General features: G+C 35.9%; 1 protein-coding gene across 13 annotated transcripts in view; it reads left to right on the plus strand.

Moving 5' to 3' along the window:
* The window catches only part of Neto (Neuropilin and tolloid-like), a 218,338-nt gene that overhangs the window by 103,747 nt on the left and 101,571 nt on the right, over window positions 1-13,020 (plus strand). For all 13 annotated transcript variants that reach the window (XM_067784961.1, XM_067784949.1, XM_067784955.1 and 10 more), the window contains one exon: window positions 4,261-5,868. In XM_067784961.1, coding sequence (XP_067641062.1) covers window positions 5,793-5,868 — 76 coding nt within the window. In that variant the 5' untranslated portion in view covers window positions 4,261-5,792. The remainder of the gene's footprint in view (window positions 1-4,260; window positions 5,869-13,020) is intronic.

Below are 13,020 nucleotides of genomic sequence, written 5' to 3' on the forward strand. Positions count from 1 at the left end.
TTCATCAGGAGTATAGCAAAAACATAATCTACAGATGATTCTAAGAAAAATTGTTGAAGACACCATAGCTCTAAATCCGATTTCGAGTCCCCGACTTTTGGAAAAAAATAGTTTGCCATATGAATGTAGGGTTTGGCCAAGAAATCTTCATAGCTTCTGATAGACTTATAGCAAATATATCACATTGGGCTTACTTTAGAGGTATGTTACGTACATTTCAGGATCTGTATTAATATCTATAGTGTTTTTGAATTTTAGTAGAGATATCAGGCTTAAATTATGAGAAATTAGCCTAAAATGAACTTTTAACTATTATATATTATCATTTTTAACAAATTTCTTATGAACACTTTTTTTTGCCAACAACTTTCATTCAGACAGTTTTTCTTTTTTCGAATTCGTTTTAGTACAAACAAATTTTCAAAAAAAAACCTATATTTTGAAGTAATAAGCAAAAAAACACTATGTTTATAATTTTAATGTAATTTATTTAAAAAATTATTTTTTTACTTAGAATTTACCATTTTAACGTATTTTTCAAAATGAAAGTAATGTTATCTTATTATTTTTTAAAATCTCTTTTGCTCCCCATTCGTGGTTGTTTTTCACGACTTTCTGCTGTAACAGCCATAACACCTTCACGCTTTTTTTTTCTATAACACATTTGGAAACAGATGTTAACAACTGTACATATCTTTCTGTTCCGTGTATATGGATTGAAATATTAGGATCTTCTGGTGTTGGCTCATCATAATCTAAGAATTGTACCAAGTGATCGTATGGAATATTTCTTGTGAATACCGATTCAGATAGTAAATTATCGTCATTCAGATTAATCATATCAGTATAATCTGATGCATTAAAATTTATATTATATTTTATATTCATCTCTGGCTTTAATTTTTTCTCTTGCAACTTTAGATTTATCCATTATGACAAGTTCACCACGAACATCTCGAAAATGTATATCTTCGAAAAGGGCTGTTGCTAAACATGAAGCAACTCTATCTGAAACACCGAATCTGTCACACATCATAGCAAAATTTATAGCATGGCATCATTGAGTATAATGTCCTCGTTTCATTGTAACAGATATTTCTGCAACTGCTTCATTTGCAATTTGTGCTTCACCTGTTTCCATATCTGTTCCAAGTGTATGTTGGATCATCACTAACTGTTGGCATTATTGGTATTGTTGTAGGTGTTTCTTCTACAATGTTATCCATATGTTCAGGTATTGTGAATTTTCTATCATTATGTTGGTCCATCATAAATTCTTTTAAATGGTTTAGTATTAAGCTAGATGAGCATTCTATTGTTTTTAACTTGCATTAACATTTTCCAATGTAAAATAATTCATTTGTTGATTGTACAAATGTTGTAAATTCCTGAACTTTTTTTCTGTGTTTAATGCTTTCGTGATATTTTTCAATTAAAACTTTTAGTTTTCTTAGAATACTACGTCTATCAATTAGTTGAATATTCAATGTATTCCAAATTTCAACCAATTTATCAATTACATGAGGAGTTAAATTTTTATGCGAAAACATTTTACTTTGAATTTTAGCATGATCACTTAAAAAAATTAAAATATCAAAATGTCACGACTAGACGGTAAATTCAAATTATTTAATTCATTTGATAAACCAAATGCAATAATATCGTGTTCAAGTATATGTGATAAAGTGGATTCAGATGATGTAGACGGATTTGTTTCATCCATTTTATATATAAATACACAAAGCTGTAAAGAAAAAAACAAATTCCATAAGAAATTTGTTAAAAATGATAAAATAGTAGTTAAAAGCTCATTTTAGGCTAATTTCTCATAATTTAAGCCTGATATCTCTACTAAAATTCAAAAACACTATAGATAATAATACAGATTCTGAAATGTGCGTAAAATACCTTTAAAGTAAGCCCAACATGATACTTTTCCTATAATTCTATTAGAAGCCCTACATTCATATGGCAAAATATCTATTTTGTAAAAGTCGGGGACTCGAAATCGGACGTATTATTTATAAACTTGATCCGCTCTAATACGTGGTAAATAGAGGTGACGATTTCGATAATATTTCAAGAGTTTATTCCTTCTTATTTTATCGTCAATACTTTAAATACTTTTTTATTTTTTTTTTTTTTTTTTTTTTTTTTTTTTTTTTTTTTTTTTTTTTGCATGCAGTCTTGTAGCTTAAACGACTTCAGTCCAACAAATTGCAACAAATTCAAATCTCCTCTATATCTATATCTTATAAAATAAAGTCGCTAAATACCGTTGAAACTTCATCACTTCACACAGCATGCTCCGACTTTAAAACGGTTTTTTGCGTTTGAAAGCTTAGCTAAGTGCGATGGACATTTTTAATATAATTTTAAGGGGTATATTAAAGGCGCGTGGCAAACAGCCAAAATCAAATAACATATGGAAGCCCATAGTAAATGCTTGCTTTCCTCCAAAAGCGGCACCACTATGTTACGACCGCTGAAGAGTGACCGGTATACTCACTGTTTCTAGCGGCAACGCTTTGTTGAAAACTACGAACTGTTGCGGCAGATGAGTTGCAAAAGTTAATTTTACATTTTTGCATGTTTTTTTTTTAGTTTTTTTTTTATAATTTTTCTTTTAATAAACTCACAAGAAAAAAAATTCAATTCATAAATGTTGTTTATTTTATAAATAATTTGAAATATTTGACAAAATATTCACCGCTTTGACAATAGCGGTGCGAAAAAACGGTGATGAACGAGTTTCTACCGTCATGACGACAGGGTTGCTTTCTGCCCGGCCGCTATATTACGTTACGGTGAACTTCACCGTCTTCTTAGTTTCCACATAATTACTTTTACATTGCAATTTTTTTGACACAGAACTCTACCGCTATGTAGCGGCCGTTATATAGCGGCACCGCTTTCGAGGAAACCAAGCCTTAAGCATCCGTTGTTGTCAAGACTAGTTTTGCGATAAAAATTAATAGAAACGGGAAGCAATCCGATAATGAAAGATTTTTTTATTTATTTCATAATATATATATATGTATGCATAAAGAAAGATGTATGTTTGTATGCAGCTTATGGACTTCGAAATCACTAAGCCTGGTTTTATTCTGATGTACAGGATAACTTCACAGCAACTCGTAAAGTGCTCCTGTGAATTTTTTTCCCCGAAAATGGACCAGATACCGATCTAATCGAACATATTCTGTACCCAGTTCTATTTGCCTCAAGTTTAGCATAAAGGCTTGGTATATAGGCTTTGCCTAGATTAGAATATACGATCACTTTTTTTTCGGGAAGTAGACCAGAGACAGAGCTAGACGAACAAATTTTGTATGGTTCCATAATCAGAAATTCGGTATATACATAGGTAGCGCTTTGCCTAGATTAGCATCAACGTTAGTGTTTTCCAGGAAATGGACCACGCGCTGACTGGGACTGGGACTGGGACTGTGTTTTCGACTTTAACTGGGACTGGGGCTTCGCCTGTAGCTGGGACTAGAACAAAGGGATGGGGAAAAATAAGAAGAACTAGAGAGAAGAGAAAAGAGTGAAGGAGCAAGAGACTGGGAAAAAGATAGAGTTAGAGGAAGATAGAGATAGATGGAGCAGAAAAGAAGTGAGGGAAAGGACAGAGAGGGAGAGGGGGGCACAGAGAAAGAGAAAGGTAGAGAGAGGAGTGAATAAAAACAAAAGAAGGCACAGATGCGGAGGGAGAATAAGGGTAAAAACTTCTTAAAATCTATGCAGATATACAAAAGTTTGGGCAGAATAACTTCTACCGAGTCTGCCAGTTTTTTATATAGAAGAAAATCGGAAGCGTCCTACGGAGAAAAAAAATTTCAGAAAACAAAATATGAATTTTGAGAGATTTCTAACTTGCACTTGGAATGACTAAAATATTTTGGGTACAAATCTGCATACTAAAAAAACCTAAAAAAAAATTCTAAACAAAAATTACTAAACTTTTGTAAAGTATTCTCCGATCTTTGCATTTCTTGAAAAAACTTACTGAGATTGGTTTGCATAGTTTCAGTTAAAATATTTATAGAAGTTTTATTTTTCGAAGTTAAGAAAAACAAATAGAGAATAATTGACGGAATTTGATAATAATACCATTCCTATTTTCGTGTTCGCTGCTGTCTAGGGTGCGCTTTTTTTGTCATTTACATAAATAACACCTTAAGCACAAAAAGTTTGCGAAATTTTTATGTAAAAGTTTGTACGCACAATACAATTTTTTAATCGAAAATCTATTTTCAGGTTGATGTTGTTTTGTAAAATAACAAGGATAATGTACTCCAAACATATAGTAGACCACACCCTAGTGAGCGAATACCGCTAACAATTTGCGATACCGAAGGGATCAATACCATTTATTCATTGAAAGGATGAAGTGCTACAACAAATTAAGAAAAAAAAACTAAAGAAAATAAATGTGATTAGATGGAAGGACGTTTAAGTGTAGTGAAATAATAAAAAAGCGAAATAAGAAGAGGAAGAGGCTAGAGAAATATCAAACGAAAATATAGTGCAAATCAAAGATGTGGTGCGCTGAGTAGCTGGTGCCAGACATCAAGTGTGGTCTCAACGGTGGTAAATTAAATTTATATATCATCTCCATATAGCAGTGGACAAGCCGGAAGCATACATTTTTCTATCAACCGCCCACCCACAGTTATTGGGAATAAGGGCAGCAAGAGGATTAAAAAAAAGCACAACGATAGCAAAGGCATTCAAATGTATTAAATGGAACAGACACTACCGCTGAGCAAAACAAAAAATACAACAACAAAACGAATAATTCATATTGCTGGAATTGAAATAATTGAAGTAGCTGTAAATGTCGGTGAGTGGACGACAAAGGCTTTGCTGGTAGTAGTGAGCCTGGCATGAGCCAAGTTAAAGCAAATGAGTAATAAATTGCATGAAAACTCAATCATTACGCCAGCAGCAGGAAGCTAATTTAGTTACACATGACCAACACCAACACTAATACCAAACCCAGCAGCAGGACCTACACCAGCCAATAACTTACAAATACAACAAGCAACTAAAGGTTATGCTATGCAACACGCCGTGAACCAAATTAAATACAAAATAAATTGTTCCAGCTTGCTGCTGGTTACCGCTATTATTTTCCACTGAGATTGAATGTCTTGTACAGGCGGCTGCCCAAGACAATGTCCTCAACAACATCAACATTCAAATTGTAATAATCATAATTATCGTCTACATCATCATCATCATTAATAACACAAGTGAATTTAAATTTGCATTTGAATACAGCAAACTTGGGCAGCAAAAGACTCAAATGCGTCAAGAAATGTAGTCGAAAAGGGATACAGGGAATGATGTAGAAGGAAAGCAGCGGCAGCAGTAAAACCTACAGCTGGCGTAGTGTACAATAAGCAAGAATATAGCAAAAACTTTTGCTATCATTTTCTTTTGTGTTTTCTACTTTAAGAGTAAGCATTATTGGAATAGCAACAAATCACTCTCAAAGGACTCATTGTCATTGTGTGCATCAGTTGGTCGTTGGGTTCACAAACAAAAAACCCAATTTTCTGTACTACTACTACTTAGATACTCATACAGTAGTTAGTCACAGTGACATTTTTGTGTGACAATATACAACCGGTCATAAACGGCCGTTTGTTTGTTCCTTCATTCATTCGTACTATCATTCCTTCGTCGCAGTACTCATTCACAAATCCGCAAGCGTGTTTTGTGTTTTGTGCGGACATCACGCGGGGTGTGGGTGGTGTGGATGCCAGCCAACCCATTGAGAGCAAATGATGAAGCACCAGGGTTCCAGTTATTGCTATTGCTGGTTCACACTTATCTTGGTCGCTACGGGCATTGTTCTTGGTAAGTTATTATGAATTGTCTAGCATATGCTTTGTCATTTGTTTGCTTTTCTTGTTTGGGTTTTGTTGTTATCCTTTTTGGTTGTGCTGTATCCCTTTTTGAGTTTGCTCTTGTTTTTTCGGTTTTTGGAGGCTTGAGTTTTTGTTTTGCTTTTCTTTTGGGGGCGATGATTTTAACAGTGTAAGCATTATTTGTCTTCGTCTTTAATGGATTTACTAAATATCTCGCGTAAATCGCATTTTGTCAGTCATAATAATTAAAACTAATGAGCCAACAATTTCTTTTGTATGATGGAATTTTCTGTGTATTGTGCGCCCTTACGCCGGCAAATTCTAGTGTTTCGTATTTAGTAAATGCGTGATATGTATTGAGCAGGAGATATAAAAAAAATCAAAATATACTTGAGAAAAATTTTTTGCAGATAAAGCAGAGAATTAATGAATCAAACAACGAATTGGTTGTGCAATAAAGATAAAAATTTTATTGGATAAGTTAACTCGAGTGCTGCTCATGAGTGTATGTTTATTATAATTTTTGAACCTTATGGTGATGAACTAATTGTTTATAATATACTACATAATGAGGTTAGTTTATTTAATTTATGAGCAGTAGGTAGGTTTAACTGGCCGGTCCATGAGAACCTCAAATATACTGATGGAGTCCGTAGTGTTACCCGAAGTTTATTTAACGACCAAACTGAAAACCCTATCAAAAACCAGGACCTATGTTATAAAAAAGTTTGTCCTCATGGCAAATACTAGAAGCTTTCTAGGACTTATGCCACTTGCTGCTTCTAGATCTGACAACTGCATCACTTCTAATAGCTGGAGCCTTAGTCTGGCAAGCGCAGGGCACGAGCACAAAACGTGCTCGATCGTTTTCTCCTCCAAACCGCATTTGATACATGTGCTATCACCAATCAAACCTAATTTAAAGGCATATGACACCAAAATTCAGTGTTCAGTCAGAATATTCGTCATGAGTCTACAGTCCTCTCTTCTTAATGATAGAAACAACTTTCTTAGTCTAAGATTGTAAGACCTACACATAATCTTCGACACTTTACAGCCCCGCCATTGAACCTGCGCTTGGGTATACACCTTTCCTGCTTGGTCAATCATGTGCACCTCTCGCCTTCTCTTAATCTCGCGCAATATAATTGGGACGTCTGCGGAGCAAGCGTTAAGGGATGTGTCCTTTTTAGTTAATTCATCCGCTTTTTCATTCCTATCTATTCCCATATGTCTTGGTATAAACTAATCTATATATGTATATAAATAAGAATGAACTTTAATATGCATCTTATGGACTCTGAAGCAACTCCCCCGGTTTTATTCAAATTTTCGGGACAGTTTCACAGCAACCCAGTGGACCAGGGACCGAACAAATCCTGTCCCCAGTTCGATTTACCTGAAATTTGATATATAGGAAGCCCTTTGCCTATACTAGTATTTACAATACTGTTTTGCCGGGAAGTAGATCAGGGACCAATCTATTCGAGCAAATCCTATTCGTGGTGCGATTTACTTGAAATTTGGTATCTAGATAGCAATTTTCCTAGATTTTTATTTAGGTCAATTTTTTGTCGAGAAATGGGACTGGAACTGAGACTGGTACTTGAACTTCGGAGGGGACTCTAACTGGAACTGTGACTGGGAAGCAGGGACGGAGAAGAATGAGAACAACCAAAGAGCAATAAAAAGAGGGGAAAGATTGAGAAAGAGATAGAGTTAGACGAAGATACACAAATATGGATAGATGGAGTGAAAAGGCTTAAAATGAGAAATAGAGGCAGAGAAGAGAAAGCAGAGGGAGAAGTAAATAAAAAGATAAGGAAAAGGGATGTGAGCGGGAAGTAGGAGGTAAAAACTTCTTAAAAGTTAGTTTAAAAGGGTTCACGCCCCGGGCAAAGCAACATCAAAATTTTAGAAATAAGATTTTTCAATTAGAAGGAAATTTTTCTAAGCGGGGTCGACCCTCGGCAGTGTTTGACAAGCACTCCGATTTTAATTCTGCCATGAAAAATTCTCAGTGAAAACTCATCTTCCTTGCAGATGCCGTTCGGAGTCGGTATAAAACATGTAGGTCCCGACCGCCCAATTTGTAGGAAAAATTAAAAGAAGCACGACGCAAACTGGAAGAGAAGCTCGGCCTAAAATCTCTTCGGAGGTTAGCGCCTTACATTTATTTTTTTTTTTTACTTATTACTATTTAAGTGTAAGAAAATAAATTAGTACGCTATTATTTAAATTGTTTAGCATTCACTGCAAATGAAACTCAAAATTATCCTCCAAAATAGAACGTTCACTAGCAAAATTCCAGTACCCATTAACATTTTCCGAAATATATTTTATATATGTAGTATGAATACTAAAACGACTAACCATGGAGAGATTTGTTTGCATCCATCGGATCTCTAGATTTGAGTACTTGTTATAAATATTCCGGAACAATTTGTGGATCCTCGTGCGTTCCATCGTTTTAAGAATATTGAGTTAAGCAAATTTTTTGGGTGTACCAAAAAGTATTCCCATTTTCCAACACACTGGCAAATTGTTATAGTACGAGTTTTAACATCAATTCTTTTAAGTAACTCTCACCACTTTTCATCGAAAAATCATAGTAAATTTAAGAGAAATGTAGGCAGTGCCATACCTTTATTCTTATTATTAGGTCTGAAAGCACTGCGACCTTTGTGCATATCTATTGGGCATGACATTTCAGCCTAACTTTGTATTCGAAGGCTTTTGATGTATCTAAGTACCTCTGCATGCTTTTTACTCCATACGGCACAGGGATTAAGAGTCACACCACCTAGATGGGAGAGTCTCTGCCTTGCCAGAGCAACGCATTTGCAGGGAATGTGAATCGGCGTTTCATCCTCCAGCTCATAAAAACGACAAATTTTAGTATCGAATAGATGTAACTTATTTAAGTGATCTCTTAGACTACATTGTCCCGTATAATACCCAGTGAGAGTTCTTAGGTCCTCCCTGCTTAGATTAATGAGTTTGGCTAATACTTTCGTTGACGGAAGAATAAACAGTTTGGCTTGTCTTTGCCCTAGGCAGTCAATCCAGTGACGTCGGAATAGTTTTGTTTCCCAGTTACATATGGTTTCCCTGGTGTGTGTCTTTGTGAGTCCAAAAAAGGGCTCTGGACTATAGAATGCTGCTATAGCACCCTGCTTTGCTAGGTAATCTGCATGTTCATTACCTTCACGTCACTGATGTCCGGGAAACCATCCTAACAAAACTTGGCCATTAAGGATTTCAATGCAGTCATCCCCAAGCTTAGATGTAACTTTGTAGGACTGCAAGGCACGCAGGGCCACCTGGCTGCCCGACATAATGTAGATGCTCTTCGAGGATGAGCCCCTCCGCAGACATTCTCCATCGCAGACTTCTTTTGTATGGATTTCTGCCTGAAATATGGTGGGTAGCATCCCATTGGTATGGATGTCTTAAAGTTCGGCCCATAGATGCCAGCTCCTATTCTACCGTCATCGAATTTCGATCCGTCCGTTAGCCAGACCTCTGAGTCAGCGTAATTATAGGGATTTTCTGTTTCCCAGTGGGTCCTGTCCACAATGGGCACATCAAAGTTCCGTGAGATTCTGAGCTTAGGGCATTACGTCACACTGTTGTAATGTGAGATTTCCTATGAATTTTCTTATTACATTCATATGTCCTATCATGTTTCCTGGCTTAAACTCCGAAATATTTTGAAGTCTTAGTGCGCCTAGTGTTGCCTCTTTCTCTATTAGCTTTCTCTGTTAGAGGTATTCCCACTAAAGCACTAAGTGCATCAGCAGTGGACGTTCTCATCGCACCCGTTATGCCAATGCAAACTAGTCGATGCAATTTGCTTAGTTTTGCTATTGCCGTTCTTTTCGTGGCCTTCTGCTACCAAACTAGGGAAGCATAGGTGACTATTGGCCTTACAACAGTATTAAATACTCAGTATACCATTTTTGGAGATATCCCCCATGTTTTGCCGTAAGTCGAGTACAAGCGAAGAAAGCTCTTGTTGGTTTGTTTAGGATAGCATCCAAATAAGCATGCCACTTGAGGGTTCTATCCATTGTGACCCCTACGTAATTTGCCTCCATTGAGATTTGTATTTTAGTTCCACCCAGGAATGGTTCTGGGTTTTGTTAGGATTTATAGACAGTGCTTTGATATCGAACCACATATCTATTATGCGAAGGGCTTGTTGCATGCGATCTGATATTGTTTCCTCGTACATCCCTGTGATGCAAATAATTAGGTCATATGCATACCCTTGTGTGTGAAATCCCTTGGTTTACATTAACTGAAGGAGATCATCGATGACCAGGGTCCACAGGAGAGTGGAGAGCACACCTCCTTGTGGGCATACTCTTGTGGCCGCAATTTATTCAGTTGTTCCGCCCAATTCCAAATGGATTTTTCTACTCTTTAACATGGACACCACCTATCGAATTATCATAGGGCTTATGTCTTGGCAATCATACTTTTTTCGATAGCTTGATATGTTGTATTATCGAAAGCACCTGACATGTCAATATGCCATACCTTTAACTAATAGTTCAGTTAACTTAACTTTCATTTGAAAGTGTGTATTTTGAAAAAGTGTATTTCTAAAGTTTCAGAGAGTTAGAGGAGACTCGCCGAAGGTTTTTGAGAGTTTTTATCGATGTTGATGGCCTTTTGTCGAATATTAATCCAGTAAATTTCGTAAATTATCACCATTTAGAGACCAGTCGTACCGTCTCGGTACTGAAATTTGCCTACCTATCTCCAACTATCTACAGTACAGTCGGAAAGAACAAGAGGAAAAAATTTGTTTTTGTTAGTTTATCGTAACATTTATTAAAATATTATTCACATATTCATAGTAGTTATGTATATTCAACTTATTTATATTATCCGAAGACATTTTTAATGAATTTTATTGAAAGTTCCATCAAAATTTATAAGAAAACAGTGAGTATGTTACTTTAAGCGATTTTCTTGAAAATTGCCACCTTTTGCTTTGATGACTGCAGCGCACAATTTGGGCATTCTTTCGATGAAGTTTTGAAGTATTTGATGTGGAATATTATTCCACGCTTCGTTCAAACAATCGCAGAGGCCAGGAAGGCTTGTTGGTTTTAGATCTCTCATACGTCGATCCAATTCTGACCACAATTGATCGATGGAATTTAAATCGGAGGATTTTGGTGGCCACTCCATTGTATCAAGGTCACCTACGTCCTTTTTTCGTTCTAAATAAGAACTGGAATGTTCTGGTGTATGTTTTGGATCAATATCTTGTTCGTAAATTAATCCACGACCAATCAAATTAATGCCAGATGGTATTGCATGGCGTGGGGGTACATTGTGATAATGCTCTTTTTTCATAATTCCTTCAACTTTTTTAGTTGACCAACGCCAGCGTAGCTAAAACAGCCCCAAAACATCACTGAGACACAGCCATGTTTCACAGTTGGCACAATGCAATCTGCTTTGAATCTTTCATTAACGTTTCTGCGAACATATTGACGCCTATGACTACCGAAAAGTTCGAATTTTGATTCGTCTGACCATAAAATTGATTTCCACTGATCAATCTTCCAGTCAATATGTTCTTGAACGAACTTCAGTATTTTCTGTTTATTTACTGGCCATAGAAGTGGCTTTCTGACAGCAGTGCGTCCAATCATACATTTTTCTTTAAGCCGGCCTTTGACTGTGGTGAGCGACATTGGTGAATCCAAGTCTTCATTGATTTCAGCACGAATTTATAATGCAGATTTCCGTAGATTAGCCTTACTTATTGCATATATTTTATTTTGTCTATTATTTGGTATGTCTTTCTTGGTTGACCGGATCGTTTTCTGTTAGTATTTTGTCCAGTTTCCCGATATCTTCTAATAGCCGTATGAACTGAACACAGAGATATTTTCAAACGTTTGGCTATTCCTCGAGAGTTTTTCCCTGTTTTTTGCAAAATAATGATTTCGGTTCATATTTCGACGTATATTTCCTTTCGCTTGACCATTTTCAATCTGGAAAAAAACATATTTACATTAAGTAATAATAATACTAAAAGCTAGAAAATAATTAGGTTCGCCTAGGTACTAATCGTCACACTCCTTATCGATCTAGGCCGTTGATAAGAAAAATAAATAAAAGCGTTGGGCGCGTGAAATTTCTAAAAATGTAAAGCGTAGCATAACCTGATTAAGGTTCAGTTGGTCGTACTTATGATTATCAATAGGAATTGTTTATTATTTCTCATTCTATTTAGTTCATTTAGTGACTCATTACAATGACTCTTTCCTGACAATTTGTTACAATCTAAGTCCTCAATACATAATCCTTCCAAAGACTTTACTCGACACGGCGCCACGCATGCTTGTCCCTCCTCGAACTCCAAAGTATTTCGATGCCACTTCTATGTAATATTTGTTCCAAATATGAATCAAATCAGACAACAAATATGATTTTCTTGTATATCTCCATTCTCGCGCCACCTGGCGGCTATTTTTTTCATATGTTGCTGTCTATTGAGCCATTATCGAGGAGTTACTTAAATTTTTATCACAAAATTCTTTCAGAATGGATGGCCGGCAGCTACACAGAGTCAAGCTAAATAAAACCGTTTAAGATGTCTGGGGCTATTCCAACGTCAACATCACTTTTTATCTCGATCTAATACTTTCCGACTGTACTGTACGTCATTTTTTTCCAAAATATTCAACAACTATACATACGTATAAAAGAGGGCATGGTTCTCATTCATTTAGACTATTTTACAAAGCGATAAAAACTGGGTACTAAGGACTTGACAAGACCTCCGTTGCCGAACTTTAGTTAATTCGATAACATTAGTTTTCTAGAGGTACATTGTACACCAACCTGTTCGTTTACACATCGATCTTAAAGAGTACTCGGCACTTATGATTATTTTTAAACATGATTGCCCCGCGCCAGTTTTTTCGCAAGCCTTTAAAGTGTTTTCTGCCATTAAAGGTTTCTCATAAAACATTTATTCGCCTTAGCAGATATCGTTCGTATCAGATCGTTATATATTTAGCTTAGTACTTATTAAACTCTTATTCTCAATGGAATTCAATACCTAATGAATCAGCTAATTGTTTTCAGAGAATAATTGTACATGCATAGA

Source organism: Eurosta solidaginis, chromosome 4, assembly GCF_040869045.1.
Source record: "Eurosta solidaginis isolate ZX-2024a chromosome 4, ASM4086904v1, whole genome shotgun sequence".
In the NCBI taxonomy this organism is placed as follows: Eukaryota; Metazoa; Arthropoda; class Insecta; order Diptera; family Tephritidae; genus Eurosta; species Eurosta solidaginis.